This window comes from Equus caballus, chromosome 6, assembly GCF_041296265.1.
Source record: "Equus caballus isolate H_3958 breed thoroughbred chromosome 6, TB-T2T, whole genome shotgun sequence".
In the NCBI taxonomy this organism is placed as follows: Eukaryota; Metazoa; Chordata; class Mammalia; order Perissodactyla; family Equidae; genus Equus; species Equus caballus.
In genome coordinates, this window is record NC_091689.1 from 40,249,982 (window position 1) to 40,277,739 (window position 27,758).

Here is a 27,758-nt window from a genome sequence, read left to right on the forward strand (position 1 = left end):
CTGTAGAAAAACTTTGGTAGGTTGCTGGCTTTCAGCCCGGAGTAGTTGGAATTTTGGAGCCCAAAGGTCTCATGGCAATTGATTTTTGGCAGTTGGGCTTTGGGAGAAAAGAAATGAAAGTTTTGGCTACACTTCAGCACCCCCTTTGATGGGGTGGGTCACCCCCAGGGCAGGGGATGGTGTAAGTTGGGAGAAGTTATGGGCTGTCTACTTTGAAGAGACTGCCAGAGTATAGCTTGGAGAATTTGTAATATTTCTTAAGTTATAAGAAAGAAAAGCTTGTTGTTATTCCCTTTCTTTGGATATTTCACTTGTCACCAAATGGACTCTTTCCCAGCTGAAGGAGTTAGGGATGTAGCTGCGGGAGTGATCATCGATGATGTCAGAGAGGAGTGAGAGGTTTGGCCTTGAGGAGCGTTTGATCCAGAGAAAACTTCTGTTTCATTGGGAAGAATTATACCTAACTCCCATGCACTTTTAAGCTAATTTGGAAGGGAAAGTATATTCTATTGAGCTGGTTTAAGATTAGCCCTCTTGGTTTATTTCTGCATATAGAGGACATCTGAGGTTTTCTCCATGAAAACAGTTGAAAAAAATCATGGCCTTGGAGCCACCTAGGGCCACTGTCTCTGTGGCCTGGAGCCGAGGCAGTCCTGGTCGGTTTGCTGGGTGTGTGGGGTGGGGGGGAGGGGCACACCTGCCTTTGGAAAACAAAGATCTTTTCCTTTGTAAGCTGCCAGCTTCCTGAAACAGCTGGGTCTTACTCTCCTGTTTTGCAGCCAGTCTTCTCAGAAGAGCATACTTGTACTTGCTTTGTCTCCTCCCTCCTTCCCTGTTTCCATCCCCAAGAACTCTGTGGGGCATCTGGTGAATCTTTTCCTTAGACTCTCTAGCCCCTGGGGGCTCTGAAGCCACGATACCGGTGATCCTGAAGTATCTGAGAAAGGCGACTGTCCTCCTGGAAGGTACACTGAGAGCAATGGTCGTCTCATGGTCAGAAGCCGTCCACAGATGCATAGGGAACTCAGCTCTGGCAACTTCCTTGCTCTTCTCCCACCCCATAAATCAATAACAAGTTAATAACAAACTAATCATCACCAGATGCCTCTTCTCCTTTTCTGTAGTTCTGTGACTTTAGACAAGATAGCCTCTTAATCTTAACCCCCTTTCCTTACTTGTGGCCCAAGTAAGACTTTCACTGATCTTTTTCCTTCTTTCCTGGCACCTGCTTTTCCACTAGTGTGTACACTAGGTGCAAGTATAAAAATTAATTATTCGTGGGGCTGGCCCCGTGGCCGAGTGGTTAAGTTCGCGCGCTCCGCTGCAGGCGGCCCAGTGTTTCGTTGGTTCGAATCCTGGGCGCGGACATGACACTGCTCATCAAACCACGTTGAGGCGGGCGTCCCACATACCACAACTAGAAGGACCCACAACGAAGAATATACAACTATGTACCGGGGGGCTTTGGGGAGAAAAAGGAAAAAATAAAATCCTTAAAAAAAAAAAAATTTAATTATTCGTCCTGCTAACCAGCGCCACATGGGATAATGGGTAGACGGACATGGATATAATTCTAGAGCAAATGGAAGTGTTGACAGGGAGGTATGTGCCAAGGTGAGAAGGAACACACAGGAGGAAGTGGTTACCTTTGCCTGGGGATTGGGTTGATGGGGTCATTTCAGTGTAGTCTGGAGTGATGAGTAGGAAGCTCAGGTGGACGGGGAGGAAGGACATATTGGGCAAAGGGGAACGACGTGAATAAAGTTGAGGGAGCTTGTAAGAGTCTGGTGCTTGCTAGAAACTACAACTGAAGAAAATAGTCTGTGTTTGGAAATGTAGAAAATAAGGCTGACATTAGATTTTGATGAGCCTTTTGAACCTTGCTGAGGGTTGGTATTATTTCCTAAAGACAGTGGAAGACTGTAACAGGATCAGATTTGAGGCAAGGGGTCACGTTTGCCCCTAAAAAAGAGCACTCTGGTATTCACGTGAAGGATGGATTGGAAGGGAGTTAGGATTAAGAGACTATAAGGCAAGCTAGAGGTCACGGGTGCTTCTGCCAAGATAATGGTCAGGAGATGAACTTGATAAAATAGAGGTCGTACAGAGTTAGAATCAACAGGACTTTGCTTTTGGTTAATTGGACTAGGGGGTAAAGACAGAGAACAGTTTGAGACGACCCCAAATTTCCATTTGGTGGGTGGAGGTGGTGGCATTTGACCATATGAGGGGGTGTGAATTGGGGGAAGAGAGCAGAAGTGTTCTGTCTTGGACTCCCTCGGTTTGAGATACCTGTGGGATGTCTAGATGCGGATATTTAGTAGCATTTGGATCTCAGGAACAAGGTCAGAAAAGATAAAAGTTTAGGGGTCATCCGATTTTATGAAAGAGAGGGGCAGATGAAATAATTGGAGCCATCTGAGAGAACTGAGCAGCGATGAGAATAGTCGTAGGAGAAGCCAGAGACAAAGCTGTGGGAGGAGAGTTTCTAGGAAGAGCTATAGAGAAGAAGGAAGTGAGATAAGGATAGAAAAGTGAGCCTTTCACAATTAGAAAGCCATTGTCGACCTCAGGGGAGTGATGGAGACAGAGGCCAGATTGGAGAGGGAGTGAAAAGATGACCAGAGAAGAGTCATTAGGAGGTCATGAAGTGGTGACAGCAAGAGTAGACAGCTCTTTCAGGAAGCTCAATTATGAAAGCAAGAGGGAGAGTCAGGAGCTTGAAGGGCGTACAGGGAAGGGGGTGGGGGGGAGGGGGTGTTTAAAGAAAAGAGATGCTTGAGCATATTGGCAGGCCAAGGGAGAAGTAAGCTGGTAGTGAGGAAGAAGTTTGAAATGTATGACGGAGGGATGGTGGTGATGATTGTGCAACACATGAATGTGCTTCATGCTACTCAACTGTATACTTGAAAGTGGTTAAAATGGAAAAAAATGTGTGATAGTAGATGGAGCCAGATTCAGAGGAGAACAAAGGGGCTGGGCTGGACAGCCTGTGACCAGTGGGACCCATCTCTGAGGCACGGGGGGTGGGGAGGCCAGTAAATGTGGAGGCTGGAGAGCAGGAAGGTGAGGTCTTCCTTGTCTCTTTTCTCGACCATATGAGGGCCAAGGGCATTGAGAGTGGAAAGGATGAGATGGAGTGGAGACCTGAGAACGCAGAGGTGGGTTTACTGGACCCAGTGTGGGCAGTGTTGAGGCCCCATGTGGTTGCAGGGATAGTCGATACAGCTGCATCAATCTGCACTGCTGACTTCTTTTTCTCCAGCGGTTTAGAAAAGTTGTTTTTGTCCCATCCGCATTCCACTTCTGAAGCTGATGTTTGAAGTACCCAGCTCTCCATGTCTGGTTGCCACCCTCCCTCTCTACCCAGTCCCTGGGCACCCTTATCGGAAGCTGGTGCAGAGTGAGGTGCACAGTAACCCTCCAGCCGCCCTTCATCAGCCTGCTTCTGATGAAGCACTGCCTCTGCAGGCACCTGGGCTTGTGACGGCTGCGTGGTTACTGACGCACGACTCGGAGTTAGAAATAGCATGGGTCCTTCACTTATCTCTCTGAGGAAGTGGGCTGGGGGCTGCCATATGGCATTTCATGACACTGATACCACTCTTTTTTTCTAGAAACCTGTTTCTTTTTATAGGGGACAGTCACTGTGAAACTATTTGGCTGTTGAAAACATGCTGCCTCCAGCTCTTGGCTCCTCTCCTGCTCTCCTCTCCTGCCAACAAGAACAGGTCCTGAGCTGGGTGCAGGGGCCTGCTGTGCAGAGCACGTGTAAGGCAGGTCTGGGGCAGGTAGTAGTCATGGAGAAGGGGCAAGTCCCCAGAGGAGCAGAGGGCAGAAACCGTCTGGGTTCCCTGTTAGGATTCCCAGACCTCCTTGTGTGTATTCCTTCTCCCAGCCTGCTGGCACTTGCCTGAAGACACTCAATCCATTTTCATTTGATATGACTTCTGTCTCATATCTTAACAGAATTCCACCTGAATCCCCAGACGTCTGGGCAGGCTGGAGAAGCTCATTTACCTATCCATTCATTCATTCAAGAGGTAGTTATTGTGAACCTGCTGTGTACTGAGAACTATTCTAGGCATGACGAAGGAGCAGTGAACAAAATGGCAACAATCCTTACCTTCATAGAGCTTACATTCTAGAGAGGAAGACAGACGATAAATAAAGAACATTTATAGTATGTCAAGTTGTGGTTAGTGCTTCGGGAAAAACCAGGGAAAGAGGATTAGCAGAGTGGGGAGTCAGTTTTAAATGTTGTGGTAGGGGAAGGCCACACTGAGAGGGTAATGTTCGAGTAAACACCCAGGGGTGGTGAGGGAGTAAGCCATGCACGTGCCAGCTCCTCTAGAAGGTGCCCTTGCAGCAGAGGGTTTTTCTCTGTTCACTGCAGTATTATTTCTAGAGCCTAGAAAAGGGCTTGACACGTAATGGATGCTCAGTATGTTTTGAGTGCAGGACTGGACCTGGGGGCAGAGTATTTCAGACAAAAGGAGCAGCAAGTGAAAGGCAGAGGTGAGAGTGTGTCTGAGTGTGTAAGGAACAGCCAGGGAGGCCACTGTGGCCAAGAGGATGAGCGAGGCGGTAGCAGGAGGAGGAGGGGAGAGAGGTAAGATGTGTAGGGGTGCAGGTCTCATGGGGGCTCCCTGAGACCTTTCCAAGGGGTCCCTGAGACCAAAGTGACTTTCATGATAAGACTAAGATGATGTTATTTGCCTTTTCCCCTCTTGTCTGCTTGTCGGTGTTCAGCGGGGTTTTCTGGAGGTCACGTGATATGTGATGTTGCAGCAGACGAACTGCAGAAAGCAGATATGAAAATCTGGCTGATTTCTTACACCAGACATTAAGGAGATTTGCAAAAATGTAAAACAATGTCAGCTCTTCTCACTAAATTTTTCTTTTGGAAAACTTTTTTCATAAAATATTTATGTTAATATGTTAATTGATTGTTGTTTTAAAATGAGTTAATAAATATTGAATTTTTTTCTCAGTTTTAACTTCAGATACAGCAAATATTGACAGTTCTTTGGGTCCTCAATATTTTTAAGACTATAAGGGAGTCCTGAGACCAAAATTTTGTGAGACACTGTCGTAGGGCCTTATACTTGTAGGCTGTTGTGAAAATCTTTACTTTTATGCTAAGATGAGAGCCATAGCCATGGCTCTGGCTGAATCAGTCAAGATGAAATTTAGTGAAGATAGTTAAAAGGTCCTGATGGGTCTTGAAAACAAAGCACATAACTGTAGGTGGGGAGGAGCTGTTTTGGAAGCAACACTGACAAAAAGAGTTTGGGGTGGTACTGTACAGTGTTGTCAACAGCTTGGAGCACGTTCCAGTCAAGCTCTTTTCTCTTTTAGTTGAGGCTTATGTTCTGCTGGAGGAGATAGACAATAAAGAAATAAATATAAGTATACTTAATAAATATATATATTTAAATATATATTTTTTAAATTTTAAAATAAATGTAAGTATACTGTGTCAGGTGGAAGAAAAGCTGAGGAAAAACAAAGCAAGGTGAGGGGGACAAAGAGTGATGGGAGGCGGGTGCTCTTTCATGTAAGTGGGGAGGAAAGGTTTCTCTAACCAGGTGGTATTTGAGCAAAGACCTGAAGAAGATGAGGAAGAAGCCATGTGGCCTTTTGGGTGGAGAGCATCAGGCAGAGAGACCAGGAAGGGCAAAGACCTTGTGTGGGCAGCCTGCTGGGGTGCTTGATGAACAGGAAGGAGGCCCGTCTGGCTAGAGCCTAAGGAGCACAGGGGAATGTGGTAGGACACGAATGAGGAGATGGACGTGAGGGCAGCTCACTCGGAGCCTTATCAGCCCTTGTAAAGACTGAGCTTAGCTCTGAGATGGGAAGCCATTGGAGCATTTGAGCAGAGGCGTGACCTGGTTTGACTGACAGTTAAGTGAATGCTCTGGCTGCTGTGTGGGAAATACGGGGTGGGGAGGGTGGAGGGGGGGCGGATTTGGACAGTGGAAGCAGGGAGAGGCTGTTGCAGTGATCCAAGTGAGGGGTGGTGGTGACTTTGACGAGGGTACTAGAGGAAGAGACGCTGAAAAGTGGTTAGATTTGGGCTGTATTTTGAAGATAGAACAGGCAGAAGTTACTGAAGAATTGGTTATGGAATGTGACAGAAATTAAGATAATTCCCAGGGTTTTGGATTGAGCAGCTGGGTGGATGGTGGTGCCATTTGCTGAGATGCAGAATACTAAGGAAGAAGCAAGCAAGGGGCAGGAATGGGAATCAAGGGCTTGGTTTTGTGCGTAAGTTTGAGATGCCTGTCAAATATCCAAGTAGAAATGTCAAGTAAGCAATTGATTATACAAGTTCAGAAGAGAGAAAATAAATATTTGGGTGCCATCAACTCTGTACTATAAAATGGTGCTTAAAGCTCTGGGACTAGAAGAAATCATCAAGGGCAGAGTTTTTCAAAGTGGGTTGTGTCTGATTAATGGATCATGGAATCAATACAGTGGGGATCAGCAATTTTTTTTTAGATGAAATAGAATAGAAAACATCAGAGTATTGCAGTAGAAAGGATATATTTTGTCTTGTGAAACTTTTAAAAGATTACATTTATATAAAAATATACAGAGAGATAACTGTGTATGATTTTTAAAGTTTGAAAGCCACTAATGTGTAGGGAGTGAATGTAGATTGAGAAGAGACCCAAAGACTGAGTGATGCCATGGCCATTTCAATATGCAAAGGTTGGGGATATGTGAGGAACCAGCCGAGGACGTGGGATGCAGCTAATGAGGCAAGTAGAGACCCAAGGGAGTATTTGTCCTGGAGGCCAAGAGGAGGGGGTGAAGCGTGACTTGTGCTGCACATAGGCTGAGGAAACCAGGATTGGGAGTTGACTGTTGGATTTGACAGTGTGGAAATCACGCGTGTCCTTGGTGAGGCATTTCCATGGAGTGGTGGGGATGAAGCCTAATTGTTGGAGGTTCAGAAGATAGTGGGAGAAGAGAAAATCGTGACCACAAGCACAGACAGTGCTTTTGGGGAGTGGAGTAAGCTAGTCAGAGGGGCTGGGGTCAGGGTTTTAAAGAAGAGAGGTCTCATGTTGATGGGAATAGTTTGGTTTGGCACGGAGGGCTCAAGGCAGGAGAAAGGGACCAATGTGGGAAGTGATGTCGCTGAGTGAGAGAGAGGGGAGGGGATCGATACACAGTGGGAGGGTTGCTTTAGGTAGGCATGTGGATAGTTGTCTTTCATTGTCATAGGAGGGAAGGCTGATGAGTTGGGTATGGACATTAATGGTAGGAGCTTGTGGAAGAATGCTAAGAAGGTGAAGAAGCTGAAAACCATGTGAAAATAGAAATGGTTGAAGGAACTGAGGAGACTGTATAGAGAGCAAATAGTTGGAAGGCTGTTATGTAAGAGGAACTAATTTTGTTCTGGATGCCTCTAAGAGAGAAATTTTAGATCACTGGGTAAAAAAACTATGTTTTTTAAAAAACGAATGATTTTGGTCTTCTACATAGAAATTGAGTACTTGGGAAATTAACATTTGAGGCTGTTCAAAGATTGTGAAGACAACTTCATAAGGTAGAAAGTTGCCTGTCATTGGAGCTGTTTGCATGATGTGGATGACATACAGAAGATGCAAGTGTGTGATGGCTGATGAGACTGGATGACCTTTCATGTCCCACCCAGCCCTGACCATTGTGTGTTTTGTGATTTGTGGCAGTTGGTAGTAGGCGGACTGGACAACTGAGAAACATCTACATTCTGTTCCAGGTTAATCTCTTGCCAGTGTTTGTGTGTTCTGGGCAAGCGTTATAAAGCTTTAGCTGCAGGCTCTGCCCCTGGGAGAGGGCGGTAATTAGATGTTGCAGAGTGCTTCCTGGGACCTTGCACTTTCCCCACCAGCTCTCCAGTCATCTTTATGGGATTTTTACAGCCCTTTGGACTGCTGCCGCTTCTCTGAGCTCCTGTACTGTAGTGGCCCCAGAGGGCACCCTGCACAGCTGCCAGCCAGACCGCTTCCTGAGTCTGCACAAGCACAAGTGGCTTGGTAGCCATCTAGTCAGCAAAAACTCGTTGAGTGCCTACTGTGTGCCTGGTACTGGGCACATAGTGCTGAGCAGAATAGATGGGACTCACTCTTCTGGAAAAGAACAGCTTTTGGTTGTGCTTTCCCACAGCCTCAGAGAGCCTTTCTCCCCAGTCAGAGGCCCTTTCACCGCCTGAAGCCCGGGGCCTAGCGATGCTCTCAGACCCGTGGGGCAGGAGGGTGTTGGTCTCTTTGTAACTCAGCTCTGGATGCTCAGTAGTGGGTGGGCTGAGGTTCACCTCCTGTCCTGCCCTGAGTTCCTACAATGAATGGAGAAGCGTTAGGAGATTCGAAAATGCTTTGTGATTGACTCCTCAAAGGCACTGCTGATGGCCAGGGTGCTGGAACCTGCTGAAGAGTGCAGCCTGGTGAGCGTGTGTGTTAGCACTTAGCCTCCCAGCAGCCAATAGGAAGAGTTACTGTGAAACCAGACTGCCCTTCCTTCCATTTATGAAAGAACTCCCCTTTCAAAGGGGCAGACACAGCGATAAATGGTGAGAAGAAAGAGAGTCCTGTGTTATGTGTCCTTGCTAAATTTACTTGAAACTGCATATCTTTTGATAGCTGGGCAGCTATCTTCCTAGCAGACAGGGTCTATCTGTTATACTTGCAGGTTCTGGCCTTCAGGCAGCGAGGGACCAGGAGCATGCATTCTAATGAGCTTTTATTTCTCAAGCCACATTCTCAGGTGGTTTTTCGTAATGGCTAAGGCCTTGGGCTCTGCAGTGGACAGTCTGATGCAAAACATGGCTGCACTGCTTTCTTGCTGTGTGATCTTTCAACTTCTTTAAGCTGTAGTTTCCCCATCTGCAAAATGGTGATAATATATTTGACCTCATGGGACTGTGGTGAAGATTAAGTGAGATAAGGTATGGATCTCCAACTAGCAACTATTCAGTATGTTAGCTGTTTTTACCGTTATTCATAGAAGTCCTTTCATCGTTCTTGTTTTAACATCCAAATTTGGTGGGAACTTGTTGACACAGATTTTATTCCTTTAGCCCCTCCCACCCAGTGCCATTATCACACCTTGTAGAACAGATGGAATGGAGAGGGTAAAGAGTGATGATGGAACAGAGAAAGTTGCGAAACATTTTTCTTCCCTTCCCAACAGAACTATCTGCACTCTCTCACTCCGTTCTGTAAGTAGCCATTTATTAGCCTGAGTGTAACCTTTTGTTGCTGGGACTATAAACTACTAAATAGTCATAACAATACTACCATTTATTGGGTGTTGCTATGTGCCTGGCACTGCTGCGCATTTTGTATTCATTACCTCAATTCCTGCAAAACCCTGTGATTCGATGGGTATTACTTTCATTCTGCAGACGAGGGAACTATTTATAAGACCCTGGGCCTTGGGCCTTGTTCTTTTTGACTCCTCGTTCTCTGGATTGCCTGGGACAGGCATGGGCACTGGCACCAGTACACCCATCGTGTTTGTTGGGTGTTTGGTTCTGACGTGGACTTCTATGGTATGTTTGAGGTGACACCCACAAGGCAGAGGTCAGTTCGTTTCTGACTCACTTTACTTCTCAGTTGTGTAGGTGTTCTTAACTTGCTTTTCCTGAAGAAATAGGTTATTAGCAAAAAGTAAAAATAAAAAGTTAGAGAAGATATAACGTAAGAGTTAGGGCCATACCAGTGTCTTTCAGAGCTGGAGACTTGGAAGAGAACCCAGAGGTCATCTGGTCCAGGCTCCTCTCAAACCGCCCTGGAGAGGGCCATTTCACAGACAAGAATACCGTGGTGTGAGGCTTTGTAACAAAAGTGCAACGTTCTTGCTAACTACTCCTCTTAGAATATCACTCCCTGCCAGGCTGACCATTCCGTTCTGAGATACCGCTTTTCAGTAGCACGTTCGAAGGCTCCTCTGTAACATCTAACCACTTCTCCTCCACCTCCCCCAGCGACAAGAGCCAAAACTAATGCTTCTCCCCAGGACTGGTCCTTACAGTGCTGAGCTGCTGGGCTCCCGCACGGAATCCCCTCATCAACTCCACAGCAATGTAGTACGTTTCCACAATAGGTCAGGCTACAGTACAAAGAGCTGGCCCCTGCCCTAAGCAAGCTCTCAGTCGTGGAGGAGACAGCCGTGGAAACAGTGTCCTTGTGGAATGGTTGGTGCAGATGAGGAGTCGTACCTTGTGACTACAGAGCAGGTGCATGGAGTGGGGAGGGACATGGAGGTAGGGGTGGGGGCTAGTTTCCTGTTTCTTCAACATCCTGTTAAGTGGCAGTTTGATGCTAAAGATGATGGAAAGTCAGAAAAGAGCTGAGGATGGAGTACACACAGGAACAAGAATACATGAGAAAGACTGCTTTCCTTTTGTATTTTTGAGCTTGTTCCCTTATCTAGAAACCTTATCAGAGGGCTCTGAGAGATGAGAAGCGCTTGGTACAGGAACTGGGAAGCGTTAGAGGTGACAAGGAGGCTCATTCCCGGATGGTCTGATTGTCAGCTCATTGACCCCCAACCCAGGCGAGGGCCTCAGTGTCCCCATCCACAGATGATAGTGACCTGAGCCGCCCTTGTTGCAGAAAGACTGGTCAAGAACCCAAGGCATTTGGCGACCTTGGTCCTTGTTTCTGAGGCAAGACACGAAGGAATGTCTATAATCTGAAGCACATTTTTCATCTAAGTTTCCTCCTAATGACATTTTGTATACCTGCTTCTAACATCTATTTAGACAAGTCACACCTCTGACTGACTAGGCTGGGAAAGGAACATTTCATAGATTCCTGTATGAGACAGATTGGCACATCTGGTGTATTAATGGTGCAGTGGCTAGAGAGAAAATTAAATTTGGCTCTAGTTTCGTACTCTGGAAGTTTAATTCTTATTTGTTGTTTTGTTTCCTTTTTCTATTTTTTCTTTTTCTTTCTTTCTTTCTTTTTTTTTTCGCTGAGGAAGACTGGCCCTGAGCTAACAGCAGTGCCCATCTTCCTCTACTTTATATGTGGGACGCCTGCCACAGCGTGGCTTAACAAGTGGTGCATAGGTCCACACCCCTGGGATCTGAACCGGCGAGCTCCAGGCCCCCGAAATGGAACATGTGAACTTAACTGCTGCACCACTGGGCCAGCCCCATCCTTTTTCTATTTTTAAAGATAATTCTCCCTCTACCCCTCAAATAACCACTCACCTATTCTAAGAGCCAGAGATTGAGTGTTCTCATAACCAGCTATGAGTCAGACAACCTTTTACTCCTGTTGTAAATAGAAACATAAACTCTGTTCCTGTGTGTACTTCATAGGCTGTCTCTCCAGCACTTTCCTCCACAGCCAAGGAATGTGCAAGGCTTCTGAGTCAGCAGTCAGCTGCCACGGGACAAAACACGCAGGATATTGTCAACTGGCAGAAATTGCATCGATGCCTTGGAAACCTGGCATCCTCTCCTCTTCCTGTTCCCTCCTCAGGCTCCTCGCTCCCTGTAGCCCTTCCTTCCACACCTTGGCTTTTCAGTCCCCAGGATTTCTGGCACCTTCTGGCCAGGTTTCCTGGTCTCTAGGTTCCTGTGATTATGAATGTTGATTTTCCCAGGATATTGGGATGTATGGTACACAGGGGTGGTCTGAGAGAGACCAGGAGGAGCGGGACCTGGGTTTGACCTTTAGGAATGAGGGAAATGAGGGCAATAATAAAAGTGGCCCCTCTCCTGTAGTTCTCCCCAGCTGCTCTCAGTGTGGATCAGAATGCTGGATAAGTTCCCTTACGAGATGAGGCAGTGCCGGTCCACAGAGTGACAGAATAATGAGGTAGCACTCTCGAATGTCTTCCTGCTGGGGTCATTTGCTTTGCAGAGTAGGAAAAGCGAGGCAGCCCAAGGGAATTAATATTGTGTAGTCTTACCTTGGGTGCCTGCCGCATTGTTCCAGGGACCAACTTACCTCTATTTATCTGTTGTCATTAGTGACCTGCAGGTTGAAATCCCTTAGGCTTGAATCTTAATACTTGCCTGCTGCTCAGAAGCAGGCGCACTGCAGCTGTTTGGGAGCTGTGGCTGATCCCTGTTAATTTCAAAGTATTTTATATCAACAGAAGGACTGGGGGCCAGTTATTAATGAAGGTATTCATCTGTGGTGGGGTCTGATTTGGAAATTATCTGTGGTAGTTACCAGCTCTTTGGAAGTGAATATTTGTTTCAAACAGAGTGGGCTACAGCCTACACGTTCTTCTTTGAAAATAAATGCCTAAGACTCTGAGGGAGGTATGAGCATAGGACAGGCATTATGGCAGGCGTTATGGGGAAAGCATTTTAGAAGTACATGTTGCAGGAGCTTTAATGTGTTGGTTTCAGCAAGAACATCAGGCACTGAGTGCACCAAATCCTGTCAAGGAATGGAAGGTGGGGCTGCTGTTTAGGAACAAAGAAAATCATTTTCTCCCTTGACAGGAGGCAGAGAGATCAGACCAGGTGTATTCAAAGCTTTGCAAACATTGTGTCTCTGGTGGAGTTAAAGCTGACTATAAACACAGGTAGAGTATGCAAGGTCAGGATTGCAAAATGCTGTAGGCTTGCCAAAAAAACAAATAAAGCTACAGAAATCCCCACAAAGAAGGCAAGTGGCAAAGAGGGCCCCTGATGGAGCGATCACTCTGGTACCTTTGTTTCTAGTCACTGGTTGTCACATCTCACCCTTTCTTCTGCCTTTGGATAAACACATCTGGCTTTTTCTGCCCCTACAAGCCATCTTTTAACTACCTACCATGTCTAAGATAAGAGTTGGTTTATATGATAAAGAATGGGCTCTTTTTAGGAACTTTAAAATATTTCTCTTGCTTTTTACTGCTACCTAGAATAAACTTTTATTTAAGGAAAACTGAAGGTTAGTTCCAGTTAATTGCATTCCTTGCTGGCCTCCTGGCCGTGTGGATGTTGGGACAAGCTGTGTTTTTAGCAGTGTAGTTTTCATATCCAGAGCCAGGAGGGTTGTGGAGTAAGTGACATATTTGAGATGAGAAGGTAAGTCAGTGTCTTTCAGATAAAGAATTACTGTCTTCAACTTGGCCTCCATGGAACACAGAGAGTGTTGTGCCTGTTGACGTAGAAAAGGGGAAAATGGCAGTTCCTTGTATTTAGTTATTGCTTTCTCTCGTGAAACTTGACACATCTCCAGTTGATTTGGTTTAACCTTATAATATCATGGTGAGGTGTAGGAAGAAGCAGAATTTTATTTCTCCTTCACGAAGGGGGATTTTGTTGCTCAGTGGCTGACTCAGTGTCAGAGCTTCAGGACAGAGCATGGGTCTCTTCTGTGTCTGTCTTCGGAGAATTTATTTCATCAGCACATACAGTTTGGGGGCTCCCACTACCCTCAGGTTGGTTCACTCCTTGCTTCTGTGCCCCTCCTGAACACAGTGGATGAACAGCTCCTTCCTCCGCCTTTGCCCATCTCCAAGAGTAAATCCTCTTTAAACTAAATTTCCAGTGCAGTCCTGTCTGTCACCTTCATGGTAAGTTGATGATGCACCTGTGATGAACCATTCTGACTAGAGCACCAGAAATGAGTACTGTGACCGAGAAGATTTTCTCAGCACTGAACTCAGAGAACTTCAGAATTGGAAGAGAGTTTTAGAGATGGTTCAGTCTAACCTCCTAGTCTTACACAAGGGAAAATTGAGGCCTAGTGAGGCCAAGTGTCTTATACTGGTTATTCAGGCTCATGCAACCAGTATCTGACAGGTGTGGGCTCAGAGCCATGTTAGTGCTTGTCTCATTACTTGCTAAGGCTTAGTTTTGGTCTTTGGCCCTTTACCTCCTCCCTCCCAAAAATAGTTCTAAGTGGTAATGATAAATAAAACATGGTAGAAAAATGTTGAGACAGACCCAAAGGAGTGGGTGGATAAAAGAGCATGTAAGGTGCCATTTCCCATCTTAAAGCTTCTATCCAGCAAACGTAGGATGGTAGGTGTGTGGATGTTTTTGATAAGTGGAAGGAATAGACATCATCACCATTATTGTTAAATAAGTTTGTGGGCAAAGTGGAGTGGCTGTAAAACCTTCCCACCCTGCCATGGGCCACATGCAGTGGCAGGAGTTTTCAGTCCTTTAAATCCCTGCTGACTTTGTGCTGCCTAGACTCTGTGACACTGCCCTTGTTCTCTTCAGGCTGCTCTCCACTGTGCCTCGTCATCTTTTTAGAGAGCTCATCTCGTTCTACCAGCCCCTTACAGGTGGATGAGTCCCAGCTCTCATCCAGAGCCCCAGGCTCTTCTCTTCCCATGGATTCTCCTTGTGTGATTTTACCGGCTTTCGTAGGTTCAATTCTCACCTGGATGCTACTGACTCCCAAATCTGGGGCTGGGGCTCCAGCTACTCCACTGAGCTTCACACTCATACCAGACAGCCCAGAGAGCGCCTCCACTAAGGCAGCTCAAATGTAACAGGTCCAAAACGGAACTCGCCACCCGACCCTCACAAATGAGTGCTGTCTTTAATCCGTTGGCCTAGTGTCACCATTTACTCAGTGGCCTAAGCTGGCAACCTGGGGATCAGTCTTGACTCTTTCAAGTGTAAGATTCACTCACAAGCCTTCCTATTTTACTTTCTTTCCCATGTCCTGCGTTTCTGCCCTGCCTGGCTAGCACTTATTTATTCTGAGAGACTCAGCTGTCGCTTCTCAGAGGTTCATTTTCAACAAGGACCCCTCCCTATGATTTAGATGCTCTTCTATGTTCCCAAGTCCCTGTGCCTCTCTCTCTAATGACACTTAGCCTGCTACATTTAACATTCTGTTCGTGAGTTTGTCTCACCCACTAAGCTGTAAGGTCCTTGAAAGCAAACACCGTCTTACTCACTTTCCATCCCCAGTGTCCCAGAGACTGCTGGAGTGTAGAAGGTGTGTGGTATGTGTTTGCTGAGTGAATGACTATGACACTGAGGAACTCCACTTCGAAAGAGTTATGTCTCCTAGAAAATGTTTATAGATACAAATTTGGATTTGCTAACTGTTGCTTTTTCTTTCTTTTTGTTAGATTAACGTGACTGTGTCAGCTGGATCAGCAGCCATCCCACTGCTCCCTTTGTCAGAGGGTGCTGAGAGTAGGGAGGCATGGAGGAGAGCAAGAAGGAGATGGTGAATCGAGCTCACCTCCTCTTTGACCGGTTTGTGCAGGCCACCACCTGCAAGGGGACCCTCAAGGCCTTCCAAGAGCTCTGTGACCACCTGGAGCTGAAGCCGAAGGACTACCGCTCCTTTTATCACAAACTCAAGTCCAAGCTTAACTACTGGAAAGCCAAAGCCCTCTGGGCAAAGCTGGACAAACGGGGCAGCCACAAGGACTACAAAAAGGGGAAAGCATGCGCCAACACCAAGGTGAGGGTTTGGCTGCCCTCAGGCCTGGGATCACTGACCTAAGATTTAACCAGAAAAGAAAAGAGTTTGAGTAGAGGTGGGCCAAAGAAAAGGATTGAGTAGAGGTAGACTGGGTGAGAACTAGGCAGAGTCTAGCCACCACCTTGTATAGCAAGTCAAGCTTATACCTTGTTGAAATTTTGTGGATCCATTGCCTGTGTTCATTTGACTGTTCTGTGTGCCAGACCCTATTCTTATTCCCTGTGTTCACATATTGAACATTCAAGTTTCAGCTATCTCAGAACAACCCTAAAGTCAAGTAGGGTAGGAATTTCTTATTTTGTGAGGCTCTGTTTTGAATCTCATGCTGCTAGGAGGATGCAGGTCACTTAGCCAAAGGACTACCCAAGCCCTGTTAGCATCTTATCTGAACATGGCTTTGTGGTGCTTGCCATGTCATCTTTACAAAGCCATCATTCCATACTCAGTAACTAGTAAGGTATAGATTGTATTTGCCAACTGAGGATTGGCAGGCTTCAGACCTCTTTTCATCCATACTCCAAAGGTCTGTTTTGATAACCAAGGGCCTTGTGAACCAAAATGTTTCTTTTGCTTTCTTCACAATCTAGAGAAATAGTTTCCATGAAACAGGTAGGCCTGGGCAAAGACCTGAGATATTCAGTCACCTGTGCAGGGGTGGGTGTGAGGAAGTAGAGAAGGAACAGTACCTTTCCTGCTTTCCTCTTTATATAAGAACACCTTCTGTGAGAAGTTTGGAAAAAAGCTAGCAGGGAAATGAAGTTGTAAATGGCTTCATGACTATGTCATTAACGTCCTTTCATGAGCTTTAATTTGCCCTGTGTGGATACCTAGACACCCATCCCTGGTAGATTTGCATTTGGGTAAATATTCATCAGCAAAATTCGAGAAATTCAAAGGCCTGATTTTTGTGAGTTCTGGAGTTTTATTAAGACGAAAGAGAATTCAAAGCCAAAAGCATTGCATCTTTCTTTTGTTCTGCACATGCAATGCCAGTTAGTTAAGGTAAGTGTCCAGTGTCACCTACTTCTCTAGAATATGGACCTTCAAGACCATTTCCCTGGACTTTCAGTCTAAAGATGGTAATTTTAGAACTCTTTTCAGCACATGGAACTTTGGCTCTTGAAAATTGACTCCTGAGAATCATTGAGTGGTAGACCCATTCCAGGACTCTGATTGCCTGAACTATGTATTTAATAATGTATGTCTCTCCTTGGACAGCAATCCCCTTGACTTACAGACCTTCCAAATTGTCTCCTGCTATTGATGAAAGATGGGATGTGATTTTCAAATCGTTTGTTGAAATATGGTGCAGGCCTACAAGGCAAACGTGTGCTGGCCTTACATCCAGCACTGATGATGAAGAGTCTGATCTGTCCATAGCAATCATCAGCTTTTCTCTCGAGCATTGCAGATGCACTGCTATGACCCAGATGGGTTTGAAGGTTTCATGGTAGTGGGGAGAATAGCCCTATTTGGGGACTTTAGGGAATGAAGGTTATGAGATCATGGAACTTTTATAGAAATGTGCGCTTTCTCAAGAGGTGCTGCCTATGCCCTGAAAGCAGCTGTGTTTTTCAGTGTCTCATCATTGGAGCTGGCCCCTGTGGTCTCCGCACAGCTATTGACTTATCCTTATTGGGAGCTAAGGTGGTCGTTATTGAGAAACGAGATGCCTTCTCCCGCAACAATGTCTTGCATCTCTGGCCATTCACCATACATGATCTGCGAGGTCTGGGTGCCAAGAAGTTCTATGGCAAGTTCTGTGCTGGAGCCATTGACCATATCAGTAAGTAAAACCAGTTCTGTAAGATCCCACCCCTGCCCCCTACCCACTTGTTCAGTAGAAAGAGACAGGCAGATTATCTGAGCAATTCATACACAACAGCCCAGTTTGTTCTGATATCATTAGTATCTATTGTATAGAAAACGTACTCTGCTCAGAGTCAAAATAGCTGCCATGTGTTTGTTCTGTAACTTAGGACTCTTAGCTACCAGGGTATCTCCTATGAAGTGACTTTAGCTTAATGATTTCTTAGTTAAGTCTTGAATTATTACTGAGCACTTGCAGTGGGTGGGGCAGGCGTTGGGGCCAGGCTAGGAAACAGAGGACCGGTTTGGGCCTTGACCCTTTGGTGGTTCTTAGTCCAGTGGAAGAAGTACAAGGCATATGGGTCTCTGTCATGTGATAAGATAAATGCTCTACTAATGTAAGAACAAATGCTGTGGAGACACAGTCCTGGGGAAACCACAGTTGTAGAAGAAGCAGACTCCTAGTTTGGTCATGAATGGCAAGTCAATAATGGGATTCCTTTGATTAGGTGATTCTCATGAGGTCTGCAGCCTGGATAGCTCTTGCTACGCTCTTGTCATCTCCATGCTCTGCTTGGACCTATGCATCTCTGAGATCCCATAGAGTAAATACAGGTTAATGGAGCCAGTGATTTCGTTTTCATGACTGTTGAGTGGCCTATCTGAAAAGCAATTCAGAACAGACAGTATCTACATTATGAAGTCGAAGTCTTGTTTATTGATCATCATTAATGATTCCAGAGAAGCTTGTCAAGGAACTTTTGTTCTGAGCTCCTTCAGATGTGTCTTGTAGATATATTCAACAACTGAACCTTTTGCTGTTTGAAGCGGTTGTGCCAGTTTATCAAACAGTGGCCAAAAGCTGCCCCATTCCACTGGCAGAGGAAGCACTCTGCCCATCCATCAGGCTTTAATGTGTAAAGCATCTTGGAACCCAGTTGTCTGCAAATAGAAAGTGTGTTCTAGCATGGGATTAATGAGTCTTTGGGAGTGTGACTCAGAAGGGTGGTGGTTGTGGTAACCTGGGAAAGATGACCAAGATGACTTAGAGGAGGATTTGCATGTCCTGTGAGCAGATTACTCACAGACTGCAGGTAGGATTGGTCTTAGGAGGGGACCAAGGGTCTTTAATTCAGTGGATTTGTCTGCCTTCTGTGTGGCAGGATTTATCCTGGAGCTGAGATGGTCCTACATCAAGGGCTAGATTTTTATCTGAGTATACCTGGGGCTGCTGCCATGTCTGGCACTTGGTAGATACTCACTGGACATGGAACAAATAAATAAATCTCACTATGATAATGAGCAAGATTTTCAATCATTTTGAGCCTTGGTTTCTGCAACTGTAGACCAGTGGTGGGAGGGGCAATGACAAGAGACTAAGGTTGGATTGAGGCGTCCCCTTCTCACCCTGTAAGGATGTGTGAAAGTCAGTGAGGTAGTAGGATGAAAGAGATGCTGTGGGAATCCTGGGGAGCAGTACAGCAGCCCCTTTGTGTCAGACTGGAAAGCACACCTGTGAGCGCACATCTTCTGCCTTCTGTGGTAAGTACAGTGTCCTGTCAGGAGTGTAGATTCTGCTGAATTGTGGCTCTGACTGAATCAGGGGGAGATGGAAAGGAGAGTCTCCTATTGGCCACCATCTCATGTTGTCTCAGATCTTTTGGTGGTTTTGAAAACTAACCCAAGAGGCGGGCATGGCCTTGTGTGTCTCTCCAGAACATCTCTTGCACTGAATTATATTTGCCCTTAGAAAAGAAGGAAGCTATGGAACATGACTTCAAAAATGTCTCCTGCTACAGGAGGCTTTGAGAATCTGAATAAACTCTGCATAGGTGGGCAGGTGGGAACGTGAGCAGTGACCACTGACAAGTACTCTCTTTTCAGTGTGCCCCTACTTGTGTAATCTCTTTGTTTACCCAGGTATCCGTCAGCTTCAACTAATACTTTTGAAAGTAGCCTTGATCCTAGGCATTGAAATCCATGTCAATGTGGAATTCCAAGGACTTGTACAGCCTCCTGAGGACCAAGAAAATGAACGTGAGTTGGATTGGACAAATAAGGGAGGGATTAAAGGGCAGTGAATGAGGGAGAAAACTGTAGGAATCTGCAGGTTGTTTTCAGAACTAGTTCAAGGGGCTTTTCCATTTGTGTGGCCTGTGTCTTTTGAGGAACTTTTTACTGAATGAGAAGGCCTTTGGCATAGTATTAAACATTGCAGCACTGCAACAATTGCAGTATTCATTGTAGAAAATCGTATGATGGGGACCCTTCCTTTGTGAGCCTTCTTCAAGGCTTTCTTGTTTCTGTGGGTTTGTATCCCATGCTTTTACACCTAGTGTTTTTGGCTTGGGATGTTGTGCAGTCTGCCTACCAGAATATCTAGAGATATCTTAGATATATGAATAAGGTGTGGGTAGTGACCTTCATTTTGACTTTGGTCTACAGGGATAGGTTGGCGGGCACTAGTGCACCCCAAAACTCATCCTGTATCGGAGTACGAATTTGAAGTGATCATCGGAGGGGATGGCCGGAGGAACACCTTGGAAGGTATTGGTCAATGCTGCTTTACGTGGTTCATAGCAGAGTGAAGGGTGACCCTCTTCCAACCCTGGTGTGTGAGTTTGTATCATCAGAGTCCACACTCCTAAGAGTCTGCATATGTGTGCTACCTATTCTAATTGAATAACAGGCCCCAGCCTTCCCTTAGCCAACTGGTTCTTGGGTTACTTCTTATAGGGCACTCTTGTTGGGGTGCTAGGAGACAAGCTAAACTTTGAGCAGTTGGCACTGCAGGATTAAATCTAAGTTGAATGAGCAGGTGGCTTCCCTTTTTTTTTCATGGAATCCCTAGTACTGAGTAATATTCTGGCCACTCAGATTTCAAATTGTTTATTAGTGTGTGGGAGACGTTGACTTCTTTCCTGAATTGTTATGTTCTTTGGAAGGTAAATACTTTATTTTCGGATAGAGAAGAGCTGCCCCCAGATTTTCCCATTGACCCCCACTCCCCACGTTCCCAATGCCTTCATCAACACTCCTCCTGTTTGAAGTGATCTTCCTTCTTCTCTAGCCAGCTATTGCTACCTCTAAAAATTTCTTTCCTTCCAGGATTTCGTCGCAAAGAATTTCGTGGCAAACTGGCCATTGCCATTACAGCAAATTTTATTAACAGAAATACAACAGCAGAAGCCAAAGTGGAAGAGATCAGTGGTGTGGCTTTTATTTTCAACCAAAAATTTTTCCAGCAACTGAGGGAAGCCACAGGTTGGTGTAGATGCCTCCAAAGCAATAAGGATAGAAGTTTAAATAACCACTTGTGATTTTTCTCTGGAGAGTTTGAGGGGTGGGTGGTCATTGGGGTTATTGTTGTGCTGTTTGCACTCTGCTCATTCTTCACTCCCATACTTTGTTCCTAGCGTAATGCCTTCCACATCGCTTGTCTCCTACTCCAGGATTCTTCATCCTCATCACAGTGGCTGGGCTGGGCTGCTCTGGTTTTGGTTTTTACTTATCTGTTTGTTTTAAGTGTTTGTTTTGCCTTCTACCAACTCTTCTCCAGCCCCTTCCTCTGTGCCATCGCTCTCAGTGATGGTGCTTGGTGACGTAAGCTGTTGGTTGGGAGTTCTCTGGTTTATTGAGAACCTGACTTCACGCATTGAGTATGTAGTCTTCCTCCTGAGTTCCAGTTTGGTCTTGAAGCAAACCACATGCTAGATAGGAGTGAGATTGTCGTGTGACAGCTTTTGAATAGATTAACTTAGATATTTTGCTGCAACAAAAATGTGCAGCAAATTCCAATTCTCTGTTTTCTAGAACATGATTTCTGTCCATTGCATCTATTTTTTAGATTAATTGAATTAAAAAGTCGATAGTTCACTCTCTGTTTCCCGATGTTTAGTTGTCTGTCCTGTCCTTAAGAGTCTAGGACATTTCCCTCAATTGCCTTGATGACTATCAAAGAGGTTTAACCTGAGAGCTAACCCAAACCCTCTTACTAGAGGTTAACCTTTCTTTTTCTTCCCATCTTTATCTTTCTGCTTGTCTTGATCATTGTCTTTAGGGTAACTTGGTGTGTCCAGTGAGTTAGAGAGCAGTGTCAGGGCAGACAGCTCCCCTCTTGTCATGAATTGAATGTGCTAGAGCCTCGGCTCAAGTGTCTTTTTTTAATTTTCTCTTTTCCTCCCTGGAGTTTTATAGCCCTGGTCTTGGTGGACCCATGGACGGTCTTTCTTCTGCCCTAATGTCCCTTCATTTCAGCAAACCCCTGTATGCACGCGTTTGTTTTCTGGTTACAGGTATCGACTTGGAGAACATCGTCTACTATAAAGATGACACGCACTATTTCGTTATGACAGCCAAAAAGCAGAGTTTACTGGACAAAGGGGTGATACTGCATGTGAGTGATGGCTTTCTTTCAAACCACATTTTATATTGTACTGGTTAATGTGGTCACCAAGAGAAAGAATTTTCTTGTCTGATGAGTTTTCCTGCGAGGGAATGAAAATGACCACCTAAACTCATCTCCTGGGAACATGTACTCCTCTAATGTTTTTTAATGTAACTTTAAAAAATCTTTTATTATGGAAATTTTCAAGTGTAAACAAAAGTAGAGAGAATTGTATAATGAACCCTATGTGCCCATTATCTAACTTGGCCAGTATTGTTTCAGTAGTGCCCCAACCCACTCCCCATTCCCGCCCCTGGATTCTTTCAGAGCAAATCTCAGATATCATTTTGTGTTAAATATTTGATTTAATTTTAGGTCATTTTGTTTGTGATTGTAGTGAATTCTATCTATGACTGGTTATTGGTTGGTATTTGGTAGGTTGTCTTTTGGGAGAAGGTGATAGAGGGAAGGGAGTTTTACCCAGAAGCAATAACTGGTGTTGATGGGAGCCTGAGAATGATTGTGGTTTTACTGCAGACATGGCTGTCAGAGGTCCAGGCAACACTGACTGGACAGGGCGTATTTAGACCTCTTTATGACCTAACAATAAGGGCTTATTGTCCATCCTGAGTCAGGTGCAGCTCAGCTTCTTACCAGGTGACTCATTGTATGATGTTTCCTGAGATCATGATCTGAATATGAAGTCAGAGAACCACAGGGTGGATGGTTCCTTAGGGAGAGTTTCTTTAAGTCTTCTTTGGTCTCCTTGGTCTGAATGTGAGCACTGCTGTCCCTGTGCGATGAGATGGCTAGAAGAGGCACCATATGTGCTGATTCAAGCCTGTACAGTTCTTACCACAGACTCACAGCTGGGTCAGGGTGGTGATGAATCAAGTCACTTCAGTCTGAATTACACAACTGTGTTATCTGAGAGCAGTGTAGGGGTGAGCTGATGAGCACGTGCCTGCAGCACAGTCTCCTTCCCACCCGTGAACCCTGTATCTGTTTCTCAGCTTCGTGGTCTTTATGTATCAGGGGAAACAAGACAAAGCAGTCTGTACAGCCCATTCTACCAAAAGCCAAGCAAGATGTATATGGTTGGATGCTTTATCAATAAGGAATGGCCGCTAAGCCCAGTGGTGTGCCTTGGGACTAAGTTAAGACTTAAATCTATCATCTTAGGCAAAATTATAGTTATCAGTTGAAATTATTTAGGAATAATCTAGAATGCCAAGACCTGATTTACTTTTCCTTTTTATTCATTTTTTTAGAGGGCAAGGGCCATGCCTTCTGTGTGTGCTGCTAAATATTAAACCTATTGTGGCCACTTACTCAACGTTGAACAAACGCTGTTTCCAGGACCAACTCAAGTGTTTGTGTTTTGGCTTTTAACATCTTGTAGTGGTGGCTGAAAGTGCCATCGGGGCACTTGGAAACCTGAGGCTCCACTTTAGGAGAGTAGACTTGGCTCAGTAGCCAGGAACCTCCAAACAGAAAAGGAGTTGTCCAGTCCTTTAGGTGGAAAGCTTTTTTCTCTCATGAGCTATTCTTTCTTGGTGGGTTTCTCTGGAGCCTTTCAGAATCTTATGTGTTATTCTGAAAACCTCTCTTCCATCTTCAGTGTATTTCTTCCCAGCCCCTGGACTGCTATTGCTCCTCCCTCCACGTCTTTTTGGCACCTAAAGCTTTCGGGTCCTTCCTTAGTCCTTCATGTGGTCCCAGTTGCCAAAAGCTATTTGCTACCTGGAAGATAATGATTGCTGATAACAATATAAACGGCAAAATGCTTCTTCAGTTTACAAAGTACCATCACATAAATTGTTTTATTTGGTATTGAAAACAACCCCACGAGGTGGATGGACAGGGTCAAAGTAGTGACTTGCTCCAAGTAACTGGAAGGCTTGGACTGTGTTTTTAGGCAGCAAAGCCTGTGCTTTAGAAACAGCTTTGCTCCTTTTCTTTTTATTTTTTTAAGATTTTATTTTTCCTTTTTCTCCCCAAAGCACCCAGGTACATAGTTGTGTATTTTGTAGTTGGGGCATGTGGGACGATGCCTCAGCATGGCCTGATGAGCGGTGCCATGTCCATGCCCAGGATCCAAACCAGTGAAACCCTGGGCCACCAAAGCGGAGGGCACGAACTCAACCACTCAGCCACGGGGCCGGCCCCTATCTTTTTAATTTGTGTAAAAGACTTACTTTGGGATATGAAATCACTTCAGGGAGAATGGAAAGGCTGTGAAACCAGGTTCTCTCTAACACAGGTAGTACAGCTCTGGGTGGCTAGGCTGGACATCCTTATCTGGGCTGTGCCATCGAGTCTCTTCTCTCTCTGGAAACAGGACTACGCCGACACAGAGCTCTTGCTTTCCCGGGAAAATGTGGACCAAGAGGCTCTGCTGAGCTATGCCAGGGAGGCAGCAGACTTTTCCACCCAGCAGCAGCTGCCATCTCTGGATTTTGCCATCAATCACTATGGGCAGCCCGACGTGGCCATGTTTGACTTCACTTGTATGTATGCCTCCGAGAACGCCGCCTTGGTGCGTGAGCAGAATGGACACCAATTATTAGTGGCTCTGGTTGGGGACAGCCTCCTGGAGGTGAGTGTTAAGGATGTCAGCACCTTAGAGTAGAGGCAATAATAATTAGGAACAAATCTGGGTATCCCGGGCTGTGAAACGAGTGTCTGCAGCATTGTGTGGCTTAGGTAAGCAGGAGTCACAGCAGGAAGTGGGCGAGGACTGCAGGCCGCGGGGAGCCCTGTGTTCATGGGAATTCAGCAACTTTTGTGACTTGCCCTTCTCCCAGTTTGTGAAGTATAGAAGTCCAGTATCTGAACAGTTGCCAAAAACTACTCTCGAAGGTAATTTATTTTAATTCTTTGTTTTCTCTCTCCTTCATAGCCTTTTTGGCCAATGGGAACAGGAATAGCCCGGGGCTTTTTAGCTGCTATGGACTCTGCCTGGATGGTACGAAGTTGGTCTCTAGGAACAAGCCCCCTGGAAGTCCTAGCAGAGAGGTAATGGAAAGTAGCAGGGGTCCTTCTGTGAGAAAACTAGGAGTGACAGGTGGTTGGGTCTTCAGGCAGAATCCAGGCTCTTTCTCCCTTCTCTCTTTCCCTTTCTTAATTAAAGATGTTTTCATATTTAAGAGAGGAAAGGCAAGATATTATTCATAAAATCATAGAAATTTAAAGATCATCTAATGTAAGTGCTCTTCTCTTATCCCTTTCCAAGTTAAAGTTGTTACTGACAAATGGTACCTGGATCTTTGTACCACTGAGGGATGGCGTCTGATTCCTCTAAGACAGCTGCACAACCAGATACAAACAGTAGTACCTTACGTGCTCTGTCAACTAGAAACACATGCAGGGATGGAGTCAGCATGGTGGGCGGGGGCTGACTGACATCAGAGAGGAAGTTAAATGGGACTGAATTCAAAGGAAAACACTGAACTGCTCGTCACGTTTCTCAGACTCCCAAATGTCAGATATTTTGAAGCTGATTATTGCAAATGAGGTAAGACTCCTAGGATTTGCTTGCTGATGTGGAACAAATGCCGTGACCAGAAAAACTAGAGAAGTAAGATTTCCTGGGTGAAATTGGTGGTTGGTGTCATTTTAAGTCTGTTACTTAAGGTGCTCTGGGTAAATTTGGTGGGAAGTTCTTTTTTCATCTGTGATTTTCTTAAAAATTAAATATTGGCATACTTGAGAAACAAAACAGAAATTTGTTGCTTTTTAAATTAGAATCCGGCTTTTTATCCCTGCCCCCAGCAGTGTATTTGCTCTTCTAGCCCTTAGCCAGTCCAGTGCCTATGGAATCAAGGGCTGTTGTAGGATTGGAGGAAACTGGTCAAGGATGAGGATTTGTCGTATCCTTCAGATAAAATGGAAATATTGTCAAGGGAGGGGAGATGTTTGTGATGCCTGTTTATATTGTTGTGTGTTATTGCAGGGAGAGTATTTATAGGTTGCTGCCCCAGACCACCCCTGAGAATGTGAGTAAAAACTTCAGCCAATACAGCATAGACCCTGTCACCAGATATCCCAATATTAACGTCAACTTCCTCCGGCCAAGCCAGGTAAGAGCCTTCCAGTCGGTCATCTATGTCTGGGCCCATTTTCAGGGCCGATCAGACCTCTGAAGTATTGAAATGTATCTATTAATATGAAACATATACACAACACTTCTTTCATAATCCAAATAGATGCTCTCTGAATTGGCGAAAATAGGTGTTATTTCCCATCAGCAGAAGAGCCAGCTGCTGAGGCAGACAGTTGTTGAAGACCAAATGTGACAGAAATGATGGATTCCGGACTTTATCGCAGGCCTCCTAATTCAGATTGCAGGTTGTGAGGGAAGCAGCACTTGTTCACTAGTCAGGAGCTGTGACTTGCGCTGCCATCACCCACCACTCACTTGTGACTTGGACTGGTCGTTTCACTTCACCTGTAAAGGGAGGCGATAATGCCTGCTGCTCTTGGGGTCGCCATGGGGCAAGTGAGACTGTTCACTTGAAAGAACTTTGAAAGGTCAGACACTCTCTACAAGTAGAAGACATCACTGGTCTGTTTTTTGTACTTCTGTGCTATTTCTCAGAATATCTAAAGCCTTATTAGTACACTAGAGTGACATTTCATAAAGCATAATGATCCCAAAGAGCTCAGCAGTTTTCAGAAAGCAGCCCACTCAATTTATTGGCCTATGTTCTAGTGTAATTTGTTACTCACTTTCTACCTGAAGTTTACACCTTTACGCCTCTGTATTTGTGTGTGGTCCCTAAGGCGTCCATGAAGCCTGCTGCCGATGGGCAGCATTGATGATCCAACAGAGACTATCAAAGGGACTTCCTGGCTGAGTAGCTAGTTTTTAGCACAACTTATTACAGTTACTATGTATTTGCTTATATGTAGCCCCTCTGCATTCCAGAAAGGATTTAAAGGTCATCATCGTAACTCTGTCTGAACTGCCCGACCTGCTGTCCCAGTCTTTCCTCTCAGTCATTCTGCTCTCAGGTGGGAATTTGTTACTTGGTATTTGATTTTCCCTCTTTATGACTTTTTATCTTTCTTCCAGGTGCGCCATTTATATGATACTGGAGAAACAAAAGATATTCATCTGGAAATGGAGAACCTGGTGAATTCCCGAACTACCCCAAAGTTGATACGCAATGGTGAGTTCTGGTAATGGCCTTTTGAAATCCAGGTAACCTGTACAGAGAAGTCTGTACTTATTTGTTGAGCTGTCAGTGTGCACAGTACTGCGTAAGGCAGTTGTTCTCAACCAGAGGTCATTTTGCCCCCAGAGGATATTTGGTGGTGTCTGGAGACATTTTTGTTTGTCATGATGGGGGTGGCTGCTGGCATCCAGGGATGCTGCCAAACCTCCCATGTGCACAAGTCAGCTCCCACAATAAAAAATTACCCAGCCAAAAATAGCAGTAACACGGAGGTTGAGAAACCTCGGTCTAAGGTGTTATGAGAGTGTAGAGAAATCAGATACCGATGCTGTTGAGAGAGACAGGGAGAATGAGCACACACATGCCAACTAAGGTTTTTATGGAAGAAGCCGTAGCATTTTAGCTAAGTACTACAACATTGTTATGATACAGTGATGGAAATAAAGGCCATTCCATATTTTGTGTTCATTGAAGGGCCCCTGAAGATTTTTTTAAAAGGAGCGTGACATGAGTATACCTGATCAGCTACCTGTAAGATAGGATGGAGAAGGAAAATGCCAAAGGCAGGGGCCTAGTTGGAAGTACGTTGCAATAGTCAAGCTGAAAGTGGTGGAGCCTCAATCTGGTGTTGACGCTGAGGATGGAGAAGGGAAAAGGCAGTGGAGCAAGAAGAACTGTGACTTTGGGGCCAGGTGCACCTGGGTCGCAGTCCAAGCTCTGCCATTTGTGAATCGCGTGGGCTTGAACAGGTTATGTAGCATCTCTGAACTTCGGTTTCCTTGTCTATGAAACAGGGGTAACAAATATCCACCTCACATTATAAGCATTCTGTACTGCAATGCCTGGCATATAGTGAGTGGTCAAAAACGGCAGCCATTTTGTCAATGCCGGTATTAATTATGTGAGAGAGAGAATATTAAGGACCCAGAATCAAAAGGCATTGGCAGCTTGGTTGTGCTTTGGGTCAAAAGG

At 45.2% G+C, this 27,758-nt stretch overlaps 1 protein-coding gene across 50 annotated transcripts in view; it reads left to right on the forward strand.

Annotated features, from left to right (window-relative positions):
* The window catches only part of MICAL3 (microtubule associated monooxygenase, calponin and LIM domain containing 3), a 199,163-nt gene that overhangs the window by 71,543 nt on the left and 99,862 nt on the right, over positions 1 to 27,758 (forward strand). For 49 of the 50 annotated variants that reach the window (XR_011439642.1, XR_011439640.1, XR_011439641.1 and 46 more), the window contains 10 exons: positions 15,049 to 15,389; positions 16,989 to 17,196; positions 19,140 to 19,256; positions 19,665 to 19,766; positions 20,328 to 20,483; positions 21,515 to 21,615; positions 23,948 to 24,205; positions 24,509 to 24,624; positions 25,562 to 25,688; positions 26,684 to 26,780. Coding sequence is in view for 45 of the 50 variants with exons in the window: in XM_070269759.1 (XP_070125860.1) it covers positions 15,126 to 15,389; positions 16,989 to 17,196; positions 19,140 to 19,256; positions 19,665 to 19,766; positions 20,328 to 20,483; positions 21,515 to 21,615; positions 23,948 to 24,205; positions 24,509 to 24,624; positions 25,562 to 25,688; positions 26,684 to 26,780 (1,546 nt within the window). In the remaining 5 variants the exon portion in view is untranslated. Of the gene's footprint in view, positions 1 to 9,069; positions 9,212 to 15,048; positions 15,390 to 16,988; positions 17,197 to 19,139; positions 19,257 to 19,664; positions 19,767 to 20,327; positions 20,484 to 21,514; positions 21,616 to 23,947; positions 24,206 to 24,508; positions 24,625 to 25,561; positions 25,689 to 26,683; positions 26,781 to 27,758 lie in introns of those variants that run through there. The other variant, XM_070269732.1, reaches the window with a different exon arrangement.